Consider the following 18,603-nt stretch of genomic DNA (forward strand, 5'->3'; position numbering starts at 1 on the left):
CTTTGCTCAAGGAAAAATTAAGTGAGTACAAAGTTTGTTGTTTTCCTTTACAAAATGGTAGTAAGAAAGAGCAACGAAGCTAAATAAACATAGGATGCTAATCATTTTATCTCGATCTTATCGCAGGTACCAATGAAACAGAAATCACTCAAAGGCCGACCTTAAAGCGACTGCTGCACTGTGATTGGCTGTCAGACGCGTCAGTCGGGCTAAGCTCCTCCTCTTCCCCCCCGGACGAGCTTGGTTGACTCGTCGGGTTGAGGAGTGCGGTTGGAGGGTCGCGATGGTCTGACAGATGAAATAACGACAAAAAGACAAGAGACGACGGTCGTCCTCCCGCACCACACCATGTTCCCCAAAGGAAAAGGCACCCCGGTTCCGTCGGACGGCCAGGCACGAGAGAAGTAAGCGGGGAAAACCGTGTGTTGTGGTGTGTTTTTTGCGGCTCATAAATTGCTGCCTGCTGCGCTCTGTTGTTCGCTGGACGAACGAGCAGCAGGAAGGAATTGAATGAACCGCCTTGTCTGCTCGCCATTCCTTCTCTGTGCTCTGCTAACCTCAAGCTTTTCACCAGCACCTCCCGCCGCGGCGTGGCTGTGTTTTTTAACCAGCCATTTGGCTCTTATTTCCGCGGTGCACTTAGTTAAAGCCTCGGGTTGGATAACATAACAACAGCTCGGTGCTTCAGAGCGTTGTTCTCTGCATTGTGCCTCCGTTTTTATCTCCCTGTGTTCAGCCCCATCAGTGCCACCACCAACACAGTTTGCCCAGCCAATACACAACAGGCTGCTGCTGCTTTTAATACGTCTCACAGTAACACGCTGAAATACACACAAGCCTTTACAATTTCCCTTTATCTTCGAAATGCAGTGAAAGGTGGACTAGGCTCGACGTGGTTTCCAGTCCTTGGTTAATTTTGGTGGTACAGGCTATTTGGCAGCCATTGTTCAGAGGGCCCGACTCCACTCTCACTGTGTACATGGTGGACATAATAACGTGATATCACATTGACGTGTCTAATATATATAATTATTTTGTGTATCCCAAACAGGTTGGCTCTATATGTCTATGAATATTTGTTACACATAGGAGCACAGAAGTCTGCACAGACCTTTCTATCAGAGGTATGTTGAATTTGTGGTAAAAGCTCAACAATTTCATCATTTCAATCCACAAATGTGTTTTGACAATCATTCATACATGAATACTTTTGATGAAGATTTTGATATTAAGTCACATCATTTTTTATTTTTTTTTCTAAATATTCTACATTTGCATAAATTCTCTACTGTATAATTTTGAACCCACCCCCTCCCTCTCCAAGAGATCAATGAACTTAATCTTATCTTATCTTGACTGCAACTTGTTTAGATCCGATGGGAGAAAAACATCACACTTGGAGAACCCCCTGGATTCCTACATTCCTGGTGGTGGTAAGTGTCGTGTCTCTGTAATGCATCCGTCCCACTAGTTTGTTTGGGTTCCTCACCATTGTGTTTCCCCACAGTGTTTTCTGGGACCTATACTGCGCTGCACCAGAGAGGAGAGAGACATGTGACCACTCCAGCGAGGCAAAAGCCTTCCATGATTACGTGAGTAGTATTTATGGGAACTTTTGCACATTGTCGGCTGGTTTTCTGCCTAAAAAAAAAAGAAAAACTGTGTTGCATTCCAGGCTTTGATGAGTTGCTACTTTTAATTTTGGTTGTGGATTAAAGAATGATTTTGTGTTTGTGGAGCTATCAGACCAAAGCGTTGGTCAACACTCATGTCCAAGTAAATTTTCATTTTTGAGAGGTTTTATCTTGGCCCTTTCTGTTTCATAATGTTTGGAATGATTGCAGGCAGTGCTTAACCTGCTTTTTTCTTATTTCAATGTGTGCGCACTGTAAATTTGGTTGATCAGTTGTCATCATCTCTGTCGGTAGGTCGACTGATGCATCCAACAATGAACTTTATAGATTTCTGGGAAAATGATGCTGATGTCAGTATGTTCTGAGTCAGACCTGTCAAGTGCTCTCCCCTTCTCCCCTCGCTTCCTGCCTCTGTTGTAAAAATACAAGCCAACACTTTTAAGGTTCTGTGCAATATTTCAACATTTATGTGTGCTACTTAATCTGACAGATGTGCAGCTGTCTTAATGTGTGAGAATTCAAGAACCAAACTGCTTTTTGAAAGTTGAGATATTGCACCTGAAATGATTTGATTCTAATGGAATCAAAACATGATATGATTCTAATGGAATCAAAACAAACATGTTTGAAGCTGCTTTTTGTTTTCATTTTATGTCATGTCACCCTAGACTTTTAGTTTTTAGAGGTAGTTTATCTTTTATTAGGATTTTAATGTGCAGGCTCAGGATAATAATTTAAAGAGTCCAGTTTCTTTATTTGTTGTACCGTTCTCTGCTTTCAGTCAACAAGAGTAAACATTTTTACATGATCAATAAAAAAAAAAAGGAAACACATTTGTCAGTTGTTTGACCTCGCATCAGAATGCTGGGTTGTTAAGGTGAATGCAATCTTTTATTTTTTTAAAGAGAAGAAGTCAAGATTTAACTTCTTTTTTCCATTTCTTTACAGCATTCCATTCAAAGATGGAGACACGTGGGTGATAGTTGCAGCAATCACTGCATCTTATTGTTTGGTCAGTTGGTTTATCAGACAATAATGAGTTAAAATGGAGATCTAGTTCCTGTTCTTTGTAGATAGTGTTGTCAGGGTAGCAGACCTCCTGATCTACCAGGTGACCTGGGAGCATTAAAAAAAGGCTACAGTGTTGGTCAGCCCTTTCAGGAAGCACAACTCTTGTTTATTTTAACTCATCTAGACATTGGACAACTTCTGTTGATAACCGACTGCTTCTAGGTAATTGATTACATTTGATTGTTTGTTTTATATATACATTTTTGTCTTGTGACATTATCTTGGATCACATGATGTTATGGAAAAGAATATTACCCATACATTTTTAAAGACAAATTTTTATTTATAGATGTGAGAAAACATGGGATTATATACATTGAGAAAGTGCAAGTTAAACTATTAATGTGCATCTTTTAATTGTCCTGATGCCATTATCTGAACATGGAAAACATTAAGCAAATGAGGGAGCAGTGAAATGTGTGTCTGGCAGAGGGCTGCTGTTGTTTGGAGCATTGAGAATACGATTGGTTGAGGCTCACGTCTTGTAGTTGCCCCTCGTTCTCCTGTTAGCTCTCTTTGTGTTTGTTTGGGGGTCATGCAAGTGTGTGTGTGTGTGGACAGTATAAGTCACTGGACCCCCAGCCTTTGTCTACGTGTGGGGGAGGTGAGGGCAGGCAGAGCTCGTAAAGCCTCTAGCGTATTCACGCTGGGCCTGACGAATGCTCCCTGCGGGCCCTGTCGCCATGGCGTCAGCAGCTGATTGATGGCTGTCACAGAGCAGAGGGGCAGATTGGGGAAAAAGAAAAGGGGAGTGGCACTGTGGCATATGCCCAGGATCCACCACTGTGGTGGAGCTGAGGGAATATAATGAGGAGGGGGTTGGGGAGCAAGGGAAGGTGGGAGACGTGAGGAGGAGACTTGCTTGAAGTGACTAGAGAGAGAGAATCCAGTCAGGATCCAGAGTGGGTTTTATGATGTTGATTGATGGTTAAACATTTACAAGCTAAACATAGACGCTGGTTTCTTTTTAGCATTGGGTCCAGTGGAAGAAGTGAGGCTGTTAAAAGCACACTAGCTCAGAGAACTGGAGTTGGGTGGTCTGTGCTGTGCTACAAATGACTACATCATAGATCATTTCTACCTCATCCACTTCAGCACATTAGACTTGTTTTTTTTTTTTTTTGTTTGTCTCTCTCCGGGTCCTTTTTGCAGTTACCCAAGTTAACCTCTTGTTCACACTTACCCTGGTTTCCCTAACCCCCCGCCACCTCCCTTTTTTTTTTTTTTTTATAGCACTAGGACATCTGCCAGCACTTTGGCCTTTTGTAACCTTCTCTTGTGATTCAAGTATTTAGGAAATATTAGTTTGCTGGAGATTTCTTGTTTGCTTTGTGCTCAGACACATGTATACATGCTGAATCACTTTGTGGGGGCTGGTGGCCTGACTTAAAGAAAGGTCGTCTTGTGGAGCTATACAGGAGCCCTCAGTGGAGAGGCCTGTAGCCTGAGGCAGGACTGGGACATCTGCCTTTTTCCTGTACCAGGTTGTCTGTACAGCAACGGGACTCATTTATAACAAAAGCATCACCCTGCTCTCTTTGTCCAACCAGCACAGCTGCAGGCTTCAGATAGGTTTAATACACATGTAAGATGACATGATTTGCTCTAGACTTCATGTGCCTCTTTCTTCCAGCCCAATCAAAGCAAAGTTTTTTGGTAAATGAATCCTGGAATTATTCTGTGTGAGATCAGGAAAAGCCTCAATGATGAAGCATCAGAAAGGTTTACCGTACCTAAATTTTCCAAGTTGAACAAGTTTTGTTCCAATTCTTACCGCTCACTGACCTGGTGATTAACGGAGATGTCCTTGGCTGATGTGTTACTTCCTGTTAACAACAAATGGCCAAATACTAAATGTAATAGTTGAACAGTGAACACTGGCATATATGTTAAGCTGTTTTTACAAATACTAGTTGGCTTGAGATTGGGGCGTTCATATTTCGCACCATTTGTTACTTTACAAAGATCCTTTATCATAATCCCAATTCAACAATGTATATTACTGTACATAATAAAAATGGTGGTGGAAACCTCCCTGGGCATTAATTAAATTATTGATGCAGATGCTTTTCCTGTGATTCTTAATATCGGTGCTTCTGTAAGCTTGATTGTTGAAATGACAAAATGCTGACTATTCATTCACACGCTGAGTGTTTATTGGACAGGGTAGCACCCAATCCTTCTGGTTAAACTCGAACTAGTCTGAGAACATTAAATGTTGCTCAACAGGTTGTTATTTTACTTACCTAAATCAGTTGTATATGATTTCTCAATGGTGAAAAGATGTTTTAACATCTGTATGATGCCAGTTTATTGCTTTTTCTGTTTTTTAATAGCATTTTTAGGAAGATTATATACATATTTTCCCTACTCTTCACTGGCTAAAGTTAAAATGTTTTTAATAATATAATAGTCAGAAGTTCTATATTTGTAGTTAGAACAGAAAAGGGTTGCCTTGAGTTGAAGTTGTAGAGCTGGGTGGTATACCGGTTCATAGTGAATACCAGCATATATTTTCGTTATATGAATTTTTTAATTTTTACCGTCGGTGCATTTGATTACAAAACAATCGGAACACTGCATGCGCCGCGTTTGGAATCTAAACAGTAGCGTTCTGGTGTTAGCTACAGTGTAAATGGAAATACATGTGCCTGCGTGTGCATGCCTCTGCTACAGAATGACAACACTCACGGACATAGACATTATATACAGTATAGGGATGTAAATCATCAGCTTCATCACCATACTATGTCTCGGTTTGGATGGCGATACGATGTTTGCCGATATTACAAAGACTGTCACGATACGATTTCAATTCACAAGCTTGCGATTGATATGATGTGATATCATATGCCAATCTCACACAATCATTTACATGTATATCAACTCCCAAAAACAACTGACATATGATTTGACCATTTTATTTCTAAGGTCTTCCAGGTATCAGGCATTAAATAAACAGTTTAAACACCATTCTGTAACATTTAACAGTGTTAAACTTTGAATTGTGTGAGTGATAAATTATTTCAATTACTACGGTGCAATACGTTTTTAATAATACAAAAATATGGCTTTGAAAACAGTTGATTTCAAACTGTATCCAGATGGGGAAAAAAGTGTCATTGTTATTATTAATTATATTTTTATTATTTTAACATTGACCTGTTAATGATGTATAAAAACGTATTTTAAGGGGCATATGATGAATTTGTGTAGAACAAAAATAACAAGGTTTATTTGTTTTGACTTGGTTTTAAAACGGAATAACCAAAAAACGAATTGTACAAGGATAATAATGCTACATATATGATTTTGATTAGGGCTGGGTATAGCCAGGTACCTCACGATATCTTTGCCGCAGTAACGATATCGCGATGCGGCGATACAGCAATAATCGATATATCGCGGGGTAATTTAATCCGTGATACACCACAATATGTCACTTAAGAAGTTCAGAATTTATCTACTGCACTGAATCCATTTCACAGGAATTACAAAACATTGTCAATCAATTTCACATGAATGACAGCCAAGTAAAACACAGTGTATACTGCACAGTGGTTCTTCTTAACACACACTTACCACAACTAGTCCAATTTTTCTTGTGTTATGTTTGTCTTTAAGGGAAGACTCATACAAAATAACGCTTCACCAAAATATTGGTTAATGATGTTTGTGCCAATTAAAAAAAAATGAATGCAGAAAATAATCACTTCAGTGCCAGTATTATCAACTGTAAACATGGACACATCAGCGCTGAATGAATTTGTTTTATGAAAACTGGAAAATTTCACTGCATATGAAAAATAAACATTTCAGTCAGTGCATTACCCTGGCATCGATGGTGTCATCCAGAACAACACGCAACTTTTCCCACGGATTTTCTGTAGCTCTGAGATGATGTTAACACACTGAGCAGGTGAAGCTGCACAGAGCGCTGCTGCTCTACACGAGGAACGGACGGAATTTCAGAGGCACATTAAAGTTAAGCAGGCACTGGTGAGCTCTGTATTGGAGTCAGTGATTTGCGTAGTTTGGCAGTTTAAATGGGTTTCAGGTGGTTTAGGCACAGTTTATTGCAGCCAAGACGGGAGGAGGAGGGCGGTGCGCCTAATAAGCGCTACCCAGAAACAAGTATTCCCCATAAAAAAAAATGTTCCTTCTCACAGTGACGCATTTTATCCCGATTTTGTCTGTGATTCTGTTAACATGGATTTTATAGGGCCCTATACTTAATTTGTGTAATAGAAGGATAAAAATTATATATATATTTCTAAAAAAAGAAATTAATATCGATGTTTGGCGCCAGTGAATCGATAATGTATCGCGAGACGAAACATTGCGATATATTGTATATTGACAATTTTTTTTCTTTTTTGATATTAAATAAATATATCAAGTGGACTTCCAGACACTTGTTATTCAGTCGGCCTGTTTATTTACATGAACAGACACTGTTTGTTGTGGGGAGTTAGTATAAATCATCAACCCATTTACAAGCACAGATCAGATCTCCGTTTGCGTGTCTGTGCACTCACGTGCGTGCTAAACCCCTAGCAAAACAACCTTCTTCATCCCATTTCTTATCGTCTTAAAATAAACATCACTACTATAGCGCTGCGTTTTCATTATTATTTCATTTCCGGATATATAGTTTTTTACTGCTTTCCTTGCATGCCTTTTTCACCTTGACTCCTCACTTTGCCAAAGAACAATGTAAACAACGCGTCTTCTTTGTTGGTGTTTTATAGCGGTTGGCTCCACATTCAGGAAGCGGCAGCGGGGCATTACTGGTCAGCGGCTGCATAATACCGTATACAAATTGGGATGGCAACAGAGGTTGCAAGGCTTTGTCGTCGCGTGGCTTTTGCTACGTTATGTCATCATCCTCGCGCAGGAAATGGTGGCACGGATGAACAGACGTGCTATGTGAATTTCAAAATAAAAGCGTATCTTAAAGATGTTTATTGATGTTTTCATTGTGCATCGATGTAATTGGATTGTTAATTATCTAATCGGTGGATCAATGTATTGTTACACCGCTAATTATATATGTATATAATGTCTATGCTCACGGAGGCACGGTTAGCTTAGCATGTCGGCAGTAATGCACAAAAAAGTGAGCAAAATATCGCAATTTGTCATTCCTGTAACGCGGAAATAAGTCCTGGTGGAGCTGCAAACAAAACGCTACCTTATTCACCATGAGAAACCACCACACCACTGAGTATGCAGCATTTAAAGCTAGAAATCAAGCTAATGCTAAGCTAGTGGGGCAAAGTGCCAGTGGGTGTTACATGTGTGGATGCCTTAATAACAATCGGAGTCGGGCTGTGTCTCATTGTAGCTTGTATTACTACTAGTGTGGAATTATTCTACAATGTTCACTCATGATGACAGAAAAAATAGACCATCCTAAGTCAATCTACTGCAGTAATTCCTCTCTCAACCAGTAGAAAAATAACACCTGATTACGCATTAAAAAAATAGAGATTTCCCGATACAGCTTTTTCATTTCCGATATGATGCCAATATTGCAGCCTTGCATATCAGTCGATACCGATACTGATCCGATATCAGCATGAATACTTTTTTTTTCCTTTCTTTAATAAAACATAAATAATTACTTATTTTGTAGTGTGGAATGTTAGAAAAGGCTTGATCCAGTGATGTTACTCAGAGAACAATAGTCAACAATTTAAGTTCACTTCAGTAATTTTTTACTGTCAGTATATGTGGGAACAACTGAGGGCCTGGACAAAAACAACAAAAAATTATCGGAGCGCTTATATCGGAGATTTTAGATGCAGTCCGATAAAATCCGATATTTGTTTTCTGGCTGATATTGGCCCAATATCCAATATCAATATCGGATTGGGACACCCCTAAAGAAATATACCGTGAAACCTTTAGAATTTTGAAAAATACCGTGATATACATTTTTATTCATACCGCCCAGCCCTGTGAAGTCATGCATCTCATTTCATTTGAATACTTTTGCAGAGTGAACAAGCAGAATTGGTCTTTGGTCTTCGTCTTTTTGTTGGTCGTGTCCACATGAGACGTGACACCGTGGCCTCACTTCTCCCCTGGCTGTGGTATTTCACAGTGTGTCCCTGCAGCTTCAGCCTGAGCAGATATAATTAGGGAAGGTGCAGTCGATAAAGGGGAGTGTGCCGGTTATTGACTCGAGTTGTCTGTGGAGCTGTTGCACATGTAAAACTGTATGAACTTGAATGGCTCTACATCCACCGTAGTGATCAATGCTTGTTTACCATGAGAAAATAATTTCCAGTGTGCCTTGTTTTATCTCATTCCATTCTTAGTTGGAAGCTAAACCCCACAACTCTGAAGGCATTAGCTCTTCTCAGATTGCTTTGGCTACATGGAAGAAAAACTCAGTCAATTAGGAGTGTGTGACTGAAGCAAATGGCACATTAGTGAATTAGAGCTGTGGTTTGAGCAGGAAATCAGCCCGGCCAGCCCCTGCTGTGCACCAGCACTTTGGAGCGTCTGACTCTCTGCATCGTATAATACTCATCTGATCCTTGATCAGCAGGGCTTAGACTTCAAAGTCTCATTTAGTACAGTATTGAGATTTCGGGGTAAGGCACATTTTCCTAGATGGTGTTTAAATGGTGTGTAGATACTTTAACCTGTCACAGGTGAAATATTTTAGCGGTAGAGTTAAAATTTAAAAAAAGCATCTTGCAACATTCTACAAGAGAGAATTTTTCTATACACTGTTGGGAGGAGTTATTGTGTATACTGGTAGTATGGTATGTACAGTATCACAAACATGCATTGCATGCAGGATTACTATGTGGGTAAAACAAGGCAACACTATTTGTTTCACACTACCTTAAATAGCTGCATTGCTTTTTAGAAAAATAATAATGTTTTTTGCATTCTCTCCTTCAGAGTGCAGCTGCAGCCCCAAGCCCCGTTATGGGTGGAATGCCTCCCAGTGAGGGCATGCCTGGAGGACCAATACCACCTGGCTTTTTCCAGGTTAGTCAAGAAATGCAAACGACACTTGGCTCCAGTTATTGCTATTGCTACTTTAGCCTTTCACCAGCTGTCCTGCTGCTGACTTTAGTCATGATCTCACTGTCCCATTTTTCTATGCATTTTGGAGCAATTGGTGTGGATTATGTAATGTTCCAAAATGTTCAGCAAACTTGTAACCATCACAGACATTCTGTCTGCCCAGGACCTCTCCTTTGCCGTAAATGTCCAAGCTTAGGCCGGTTATTCTCCTTAATGGAGAAATCGAAAGATGCAGCACCTACTTTGAATCAATATCCTCCAAAGATAACTACTTCACAGTCCGCCATGTTTGAACTCAGCCATTGAAGTAGGATTCAGCTCTCTACGAGTAGGCCCCACCCATCTGTAATGACATCAAATCTGTGACATGCAATCATGTAAACATGGGTTTAGACAATGTCACGTTGATGCTCACACTTACAGTATGTGTTCCATATCAGAAATCTGTGGAGGCGGCTCAATTAGTCCCCTCACTCTTTATCACATCAGCAACATTAGCAACACACTGCCGATGTTTAGTGTTGTCAGAAAGCTAATTGCATAGAGCTTAATTGATGCTGCTAATTCAGGAAGATTAGCAGTCATAACATGCTGCATGCAGCAGGCTTCATAATGTCTTGAGTGACAGGGAGAAGAGGCTTCATCCTCTCCATCAAGCTGTCTCCTTTCATTCTTTCATCTGCCTGTTCTCTGCTCAGTCTCCCTCTGACACCCTTTGGTTATAAAGATGAGCAACATGGTGTTTGTGTACCTTTTTTCATCGTCTACGCCCCAGTTTGATTGTTGCGATCAAGCTGTCTTCTGCCCTGCAGTAATCCTGCTTCTCTGCTTCTTTTTTTGACTCATCTGTTTCTTGCTCCCTCTTCTTCTATTCTTTCTCTCTCCTTCTTGCCTTTACATTTTGTGTGACGCAACAGGGTCCTCCGGGTCCCCAGGGCTCTCCTCACCCCCAGCCTCCTCCCCCAAACAGTATGATGGGACCTCACAGCCAGGTAACACTGCCTTGCTCTCTTTGCTGGATTTTCTTTCCTCTTTGGCTGTCTGTAATCATTTGGGGGACGCCGCTCCCTAGAGCTAATTCTTCACGCTACTGGCTGTTCCTCCCCCTGCTTAATGCTTTATGCTGCTTTCTGTGTTCTCACAACATTGATGTATCCCCTCACACAAGAGGGGATACATTGAGTGTTGTAATTGAGGTTTTAAGTGGCACCTTCTGTTTATGTTGTAGTCTTTCATGTCACCCCGGTTTGCTGGAGGCCCAAGAGGTCCCCCTATCAGGATGGCCAACCAGGTAACCCACTGTCCACAGATACAGAATGCATTGTATAAATGTAGACCTGTGTTTTTCACCAGTGCTTTGCTCCTTTATCATCATTAGCCCCCCGGTGGAGGCCCAGGTCCTCATCCTATGCTGCCCAACATGGATCCCACAAGACCACAAGGTATTGATGATCTATTCTCTTTAAAAAAAAAGACAATTATGTGTTTTTTCTTGAATCTGTACATAAACTGATTGTGTTCTTGCAGGACATCCTAACCTGGGACCAATGCAGAGAATGAGTGGTCCTCGTGGCATGGGACCCATGGGCCCTGGCCCTCAGGTGAGCAATTTCACCTTGACTAGGTGTATAAACAATGCATTAAGTAGTTATTATTGGCTGCTGGCATCTCTTTGTCCCGAGAAACAATAGGTTATTGTACTATGGTGTTTGTCAGTTTATAATGGTGCAACGCCTGCTATTGCTGTATAAGCCAATTCTGGAAAGGCATGCCTTATTGCAGTTGTTGCATACAAATGTCACATTACGTGGTTGATTCAATGCTGGTGTTTTTTTGCGTTCTCGCTTTTCCTCCCACTGCTGTACTCTCTTCTGGTCACTCTGCCGTATGCCCGCCTTCACGAGCTGCTTCCATTTTACTCGGTCAGCTGAAGAGGCTTCCCAGTTTGAAGGTTTGATGTCACTGGCCTTAATATTCCACTTGCAGACATTGTAGCGGAGGACAGGTCTTCCAACAGCCCTGGTTCCAGATCCAGCTCTCCGTACAGGATGTTTTTTGGAATAAGGTTGTCATCCATTTGGCTTACATGACCAAGTCATCTGAGTCGTTGTTGTGTGAGGAGAACAATGATTGTCATTATTCCTGTTTTCTTGAGAACATCCTTATTTGGAATGTGATCCTGCCATTTTATTCCCAGAATTCATCTCAGGCAGCGTAGATGGAAAGAGTTCAAACTGCACTCATGTCGTGCATATGAAGTCCATGACTCGCTGCCATGAAGTAGAGTACGGAGAACATAGGTTTGGTAGATTTTCATCTGTGTTGATGGTTAGGAGTGTGTTCTCGCAGGCATGCTTAGAGAGCCTAGCCATCATTGTTGATGCCTTGTCAATGCGGATGTTAAACTCAGCATCGAGAGAGATTGCTGGATATTGTTGAGCCAAGATAGGTAAAGTTCTCAACAACTTGTAGGGTGTAATTTCCAATAGAGATCCTTGGAATGCTGCGTACATCTTGTCCCGTGATCTTGGTCTTCTTGAGGCTAATAATCAACTCAAAGTTTTTGCATTGATCAGTCTCTGGAGTGCTTCCTCTGATGGTGAAGACAGAGCAGCATCATCTGCTATTGGCTAAATTCAGTATATAAAATGTTCACATTTATGCTTTCCCCAGTAATGTAGTAATTGTTGGTTTTTTGGCCCCTGTTTTCTCTTTACTTATTTACATTTATTTTCACCCCCTGGCAGAATTTTGTTGGAGGGATGAGGCCCCCACACAACACCATGGGGCCCGGTATGCCAGGAGTGAACATGTAAGTCTACTTTTCATTTGTGAATGTGTCTCATTTGTTTTTGTTTTTCATTACAGTACATGTAGAATATAATCAATGCTTTCATTGTTGCTATCATGTAGGGGCCCAGGGACAGGTCGACCATGGCCTAATCCCAATAATGCCAACTCTGTGAGTGTACACGCACGCACGCACACGCACACACAGACAGACACCTAGATCGGATATTTCTTTTGTCAGGGCTTTAATGTCTTCTGTCTTTCTGCCATCTTGTTAAGGATGTATTCTGGTTTCCATGAGAATATTAGGATCAAATTACGAGCGATGAGTTTGATGTACCAAAGGACTTCTACTCTTTCATTTCTGCTCTGTAATGTTTGTGTTTATGGTTTCAGATGCCTTACTCTTCCCCATCTCCTGGCGCATATGGGGTGAGAACACATCATGGAATACAAGAAATACTTGTATGAAAGTTTTGTTTATGCATTTTTAACTGTGTTTATTCCGTTGCTTTGTTTAAAGGGTGCATCAGGAGGTGGAGGTCCTCCAGGAACTCCCATCATGCCTAGCCCTGCAGGTAAGTTAAGTAGTAGAAGGCAAATAAGTCTTTACTAGTTTTTCATGTCCAAACTGTATTTTTGACTCCTTTTTTTTCCCCAGACTCAAACAATTCTGGTGATAATTTGTACACGATGATAAACACTGGACCTGGTAACCGAAATAACGTAAGTTGAGCTTTGTTTTTCTTATTTGCTTGATTTCTGATGTGGATTTAGCATGGTTGTGTGATAAAAGCAACAGGACTGTAACTTCACTCAAACACGTGCTGTCTAGAACAAGATGCAGTATTTGTACAGGATTGTAAATTCTTCATTGGAATAGAACATTTAGATCACTGCAAGGCTGCTCACTATTTCTTGGATTGTGGTCTACTTTTGAAATGGCTTAAAAATTGTGGTCAATATTTTATCATAATATGAAGAGCAAATGTAATTTCAGTCAATTGAAAAATTCATTTGTGTGAACTTTAGCAAGGTCATTTTGTTATTGTGCGCTTTTGATAAGCCTGATTTTATTTTTTTTACAAATGTTTTTCATGCAGTTGCTGGATTTTAGATTTAGTCTATATCGGCCTGCACACCCCCTCACATTGTTGCTGATGGGAGAAACACCCAGAAAGGTTCATTTATGTCCATTAAAACAGTATTTTTTTCATAGTTGTGGGAATGGTTTATTTTTGGAAATGTTATCACACTCTAAGGTTGATGTACATGCACAGGTGTTTGGTGGCACAACTCAGTTTTTCCCCAAATATGGGAGAGAAAAAAAAAGAATACACAACTGTGTGATTGGTTTTGGGGAACTGGTAATAATGTCTAGGTTAAACAATCAATTTAATGATTTTATGTATTGGTTAATACTAATGTTTTGTTGTTTACTATATCAATGGTGCTGATACACTTTGGGTCCTTTCAGTTCCCTATGGGCCCTGGCTCTGATGGACCTCTAGGAGCCATGGCTGGGATGGAACCACACCACATGAATGGATCACTAGGTAACACATGACCAACCACACACAGAAAATCTCATATGGGTTATCCCGATATCGTAGCCTTGGGTATTCAGTAGGCTTGGGCGGTAATACCGTATACTGCGGGGTCATAAAAATAGCAACGGTATCAGTTTCAATACCGTCATAACAAAAAAACAAAAATGCAATGCTCTTCCCCGTGACTGCGCAGGGTCCGCCCCCCACACACACTCACAGGTGTCAGAGCGAGAGTGAGAACAGATGCGTGTAAACAAAGAGAAGCTTTTGGTTTAAAAACAGCAGAGAGAGGATTCTACGAATTGCAGCTTTAACTCCTTGAACAAGCGTACATTCTGAGTGAACCCATCCTTTGGTAACTCCGTAAGTTGATCATTTAAAACATAAAAGCGCCGCTGTTAATAAGTGCTGTAAACATACGGCCGGAGTGAGAAGGAAAAGAAGAGATCAGTCCTCACCGCTCACACTCTGCTCTGTAGACAGACGCACACACACAGTCGCGTTGGGTGTGAATGCACCCTGAGCCTTACGTCATATTTTTTTCATTAGTCATGGTAATAGTGTAAAAGCAAAATAGGGAGGCGGTATAACGGTATCAAAATTTGCAGACCGCCCAAGCCTAGTATTCAGCACTAATCACACATCATTCTATAGTATGAAATGTTCAAAAAAGGCTTGATCAAGTAATATTGCTCAAATGGAGAACAATAGTCTGCAACATTAGGTATGAGAGAAACTGGCCCATTTATTATTAACCTATGGGTTACAAACATTTAAACCTTAAACAAGAATTTTCTACAATTGAATAAAATAAACAAATAATTTAAAAGACCCACAAAAATATCCTCAAATCCAATCAAAAAATGGATATTAGGATTTTGTTGTTATCTGATATCATTATCGGATCAGCAGACCTATAATTCTTAATAGTTGTCCCTGATGTGGTATTTTAGAGTTTCCAGTAGGTTTATGTGTATGAATATGTTGTGAAAGTTCTAATTGTACAACTGATTGTATCTGCAGGCTCTGGTGACATGGATGGAATGAACAAGGTAAGTGTGAAGTTTCCAAAGTGTTTTTTTTTTTTTTTTTTTCTCTGGATGTTTTTCCTCCACACAGTGAAATGTTAGACATGATAAAAATCTACAATCCTGCACTTTTTTCCTCTCTTTCTAGAACTCCCCAAACAATTTAAGTGGCATTAGCAATCCTCCTGGGACCCCACGGGATGACGGAGAACTGAGTGGAAACTTTCTCCACTCATTTCAGAGCGAGAATGTAAGTCTCTGTGAGCTGTTTTTGACTGTAACTGGATTGTTACTGGCATCACTGGGACTGAGATCACACACCAAGATGCCACATGTAGCGGTGAAGATTCTAACATTTGTTACCCTCATCTGTTCCTCCACAGTACTCTCCCACCATGACGATGAGCGTGTGACCCCCAATCCCTCCCTGACCCATCACTCCATATTATTTGCCATCATTCCGAGTATCTGAACTCATGTTAGGACATGGCCATCAACCTTCAAATCAGGGACAGGTGCCGCACTGGTTCTGCTGTTTGGAGACGAGACTAAACGCCTGGCGACTAATTCTCTTTGCTCCAAAATGAAGGACAATTTCTCCCTTTATCCCGGCTCCGCCCCTACAAGTGTGACAAAAAATAACAAAAAAAAAAACAGCCAATGAGAAATGCATACATGACCTGTTTTCATTTTCTTTGCAGAGCCTCCCTGTCCCTCAGTCCTCTCTCAGCCTCCTCCACACTTATTCATAGAGTGGAGAAGTAAAGGTTGAAGTTTACTCTTGTCCTTTTACTGACTTTTTTTTTGTTTTGGTGCAAGATGTGCAGAAAAGATCTGCTTTCACCTAAAAACACTGGAGAGTGTGCATATGCATTGTTAGCTTGGAAGGTTTTGTCTTGTCATATTATTTATCGCCATGCAGACTGTCACAAGTGGACTTAGGACTCAGAACTTGCCTTTTTATTCTGACAGATGTAATTTTCTTCCTGATGCCCAGCCCTCTATTTAAGAGATTTTTAAGGGGAAACAATGTGAAACGATATGATACCCTTTTAGCCGCTCACAGACTCAAATCAATTCAATTCGATCAGTCAATGGCTAAGCTGCACTCTCAACATTTTTTTTTTTCATTCCATGTTTTGTTTTTTTCTTTTTTTTTTTTTTTTTTTTGGAAACAGGAAAAACTGATATTGGCAGAGGAAACGAGTGCATGATTGCTGAGAATCTGTGTACAACATACTACCTAGTGCTGCTCTTCTCTATGTGGGCACATGCTTTAAGATGTGGTGTATATCTCTTTCCCTGCCTGTGCTTAACGCTCCGTGCTCTTCCTCGTTGTAGACTTCTGTGTTTGGGTTCATTTTTTTATGATGAAAAAAGCTTTGAACATCACACACACACACACATTTGGTCGTTTACTTCCCTCCTGTGTTACCGGTCTTCCCCTGTGGTCCTGTATCCCCTCTCCTGCTAATCCTCATCTTTTTTTTTTATATTTTGATACAAACTTTGACTACATATATTTCCCCAGTAACTCAGTTAGTCAAGGCCTTTTAAACTGATCTGATAGTCTTCATTATGAACTTAGCAGCAGTCTTGTAAATGTGATGACAACATTGTTTTTTTCTTTTGTGAACATTACACATTATACACATCTGTCCTCTGTTGCCTTTATTTACAATTTTTTTTATTTCAAATTGAGGAAAGATTGCTTGTTAATATAATTTTACAATAACTTATCGCGCTGTGAGTTGTTTTTATTCAAGGAAAATGAGTGTTCATTATAATGACCTGTTACGCCTGTATGCAATAAAAAAAAAAAAAGCGGCTGGCAGAGGTTACTTGTCTGTCACAGCAAGTACAAACACAAGCAGGTTATTGAGTGTTGAAAGTCTGGTCAGACCAGTAAGGCAAATGACATCACCGATTACAAAGCTCTTCTAGAAAAGGTTGGACATGTTCCATTTGCTCCTTAGGCTTGTGTTAATATTTAGCTGAACTTTGCCTTATGTAACTTTAAAAAGGTATGTTTAAAAAAAAAAAAAAAAAAGACAAAACATGAATTTACCAAATAATTTGGTTGTAAATACACAAATTCAATAGAACTTGACAATATTTGGAGGATGGCAATTTCCCTGTTTTATCATAGGTCTGCAGTCATTTTAAAACTCAAAGAACTCAATTTTCCTTAAATAATTTAACACATTTTCCCCAAATCAAATAAAAATTGGTCACAAAAATCAATGGATTTTAAAAGAGAAAATCCTGCAGCGAATATCTGTCACTTATTGCCTGGATATTGTGGGAGGCCTTACATACTTTATGTATCATGTATACGATGAAGTACAAACTTTGGCAAATTAATGTTGAAATTGCTAATTTTCTCGGCTAAAATCTGCAGCCCACTTAAGATCAAACTTTGTATTTGACCCCTGAACTAAAATGAGTGTGACACCCCTGTTTTATACAAAAGATAAACGTAAGAGCTTTAACATCTACTTCCATACACAACTTTATGCAGGTATTGCTCTTTTTGAAAGGAAGGAATGCATTAGTCTGCAGTAATCTTATCTATCTGATCACACACACATTTAGATGAGATTGACATGAGATTCAACATAAATTGAGTAAAATGAGGAAATGTGTGCTTTAAAAAAAGTTAGTGGACTGGTCTTTATCCTGAAACCAATAGGGTTAGAGTTGTTTACGCCACTAGCTCCAGTAGGCAGTGGCTTCACATTGCCCTCTACTGGTTTTCACTGGATTCTCAGGCTCTTTGAAAACCTATAGCCTCTGTCAATGTTACATTTACAACCCCTGAATCTAAAAAGCTCCTTAACCTACAGTCCATCCAGAGCATGGCTGCTCTTTAGAATACAGATGTGACTCTTTACATGAGTGCTGGCTGTTGCAGGGATCTGATTGTGTTATGGTTCCTGTGTAACAATGGGAAACAGCCTCTGGCAAGTCTGCACAGGAAGTGGGTTGGTCCACCACAGGCCAAATCCAATGTGTTTTACTACTGAGAGCTACTCTCTTTGTTTAATGTCACATCCATGATGCAAGAATAATAATAGGCTGTAACCAAAATGATCCTGCAGGTGTTTAATTATTTTGGGGATTTTTGCAGAACATTAGCTAAGATAAAAGTCATCACTTTTTTTTTTTGCAGGGTAGGCCTATCTGTGTTCTTGGTGACACCTTTACTAACATTTTCCACTTTTTTTAATAATGATTTTACCAGTAATAGTTGTAGTAGGATGATTGTATGTTTTAATCGTTAATTTCACAACTTAACTACAGCTTTTAAATATGTTAGTAAAATTGTGACTGGCAGGATTACTTGTGCTGATTGGAAATATGGTGTTTATTTAAAATATCACAATCTCTGCATTCAATTTTGAAGTGAACACATACTCCTACTACAATACTCTGCTTCAAAAGTATTTCCTTTCAAAATAAAATGATTGCACATGCTCA

At 40.0% G+C, this 18,603-nt stretch overlaps 1 protein-coding gene across 2 annotated transcripts; it reads left to right on the forward strand.

Moving 5' to 3' along the window:
- Positions 1 to 216: 216 nt before the first annotated feature.
- On the forward strand, positions 217 to 16,952 carry ssbp3b (single stranded DNA binding protein 3b). 2 transcript variants are annotated; one of them, XM_028443809.1, is made up of 18 exons: positions 349 to 404; positions 1,052 to 1,124; positions 1,372 to 1,433; positions 1,508 to 1,592; positions 9,627 to 9,716; positions 10,673 to 10,747; positions 10,984 to 11,046; positions 11,134 to 11,197; positions 11,283 to 11,356; positions 12,503 to 12,567; positions 12,669 to 12,717; positions 12,942 to 12,977; positions 13,069 to 13,123; positions 13,207 to 13,271; positions 14,023 to 14,101; positions 15,119 to 15,147; positions 15,272 to 15,373; positions 15,507 to 16,952. In XM_028443809.1, the coding sequence occupies exons 1-18, from the start codon at positions 349 to 351 to the stop codon at positions 15,534 to 15,536; spliced, it is 1,152 nt and encodes a 383-aa protein (XP_028299610.1). In that variant the 3' UTR covers positions 15,537 to 16,952. The 2 variants fall into 2 exon arrangements, with proteins under 2 accessions (XP_028299611.1, XP_028299610.1); XM_028443810.1 differs by lacking the exon at positions 10,673 to 10,747 and having other exon boundaries at positions 217 to 404; positions 15,507 to 15,536.
- Positions 16,953 to 18,603: the final 1,651 nt, after the last annotated feature.

The sequence above is a fragment of the Gouania willdenowi genome, chromosome 4 (genome assembly GCF_900634775.1).
Source record: "Gouania willdenowi chromosome 4, fGouWil2.1, whole genome shotgun sequence".
NCBI lineage: Eukaryota > Metazoa > Chordata > Actinopteri > Blenniiformes > Gobiesocidae > Gouania > Gouania willdenowi.

What these genes read in the sequence shown, in the direction of transcription:
- ssbp3b (XM_028443809.1), top strand. Translation starts at nt 349, where the DNA reads ATGTTCCCCAAAGGAAAAGGCACCCCGGTTCCGTCGGACGGCCAGGCA. An exon ending in CACAGACCTTTCTATCAGAG is followed by an intron (nt 1,125 to 1,371) that starts GTATGTTGAATT and finishes CAACTTGTTTAG; the next exon opens with ATCCGATGGGAGAAAAACAT. An exon ending in ATCCCAATAATGCCAACTCT is followed by an intron (nt 12,718 to 12,941) that starts GTGAGTGTACAC and finishes TTATGGTTTCAG; the next exon opens with ATGCCTTACTCTTCCCCATC.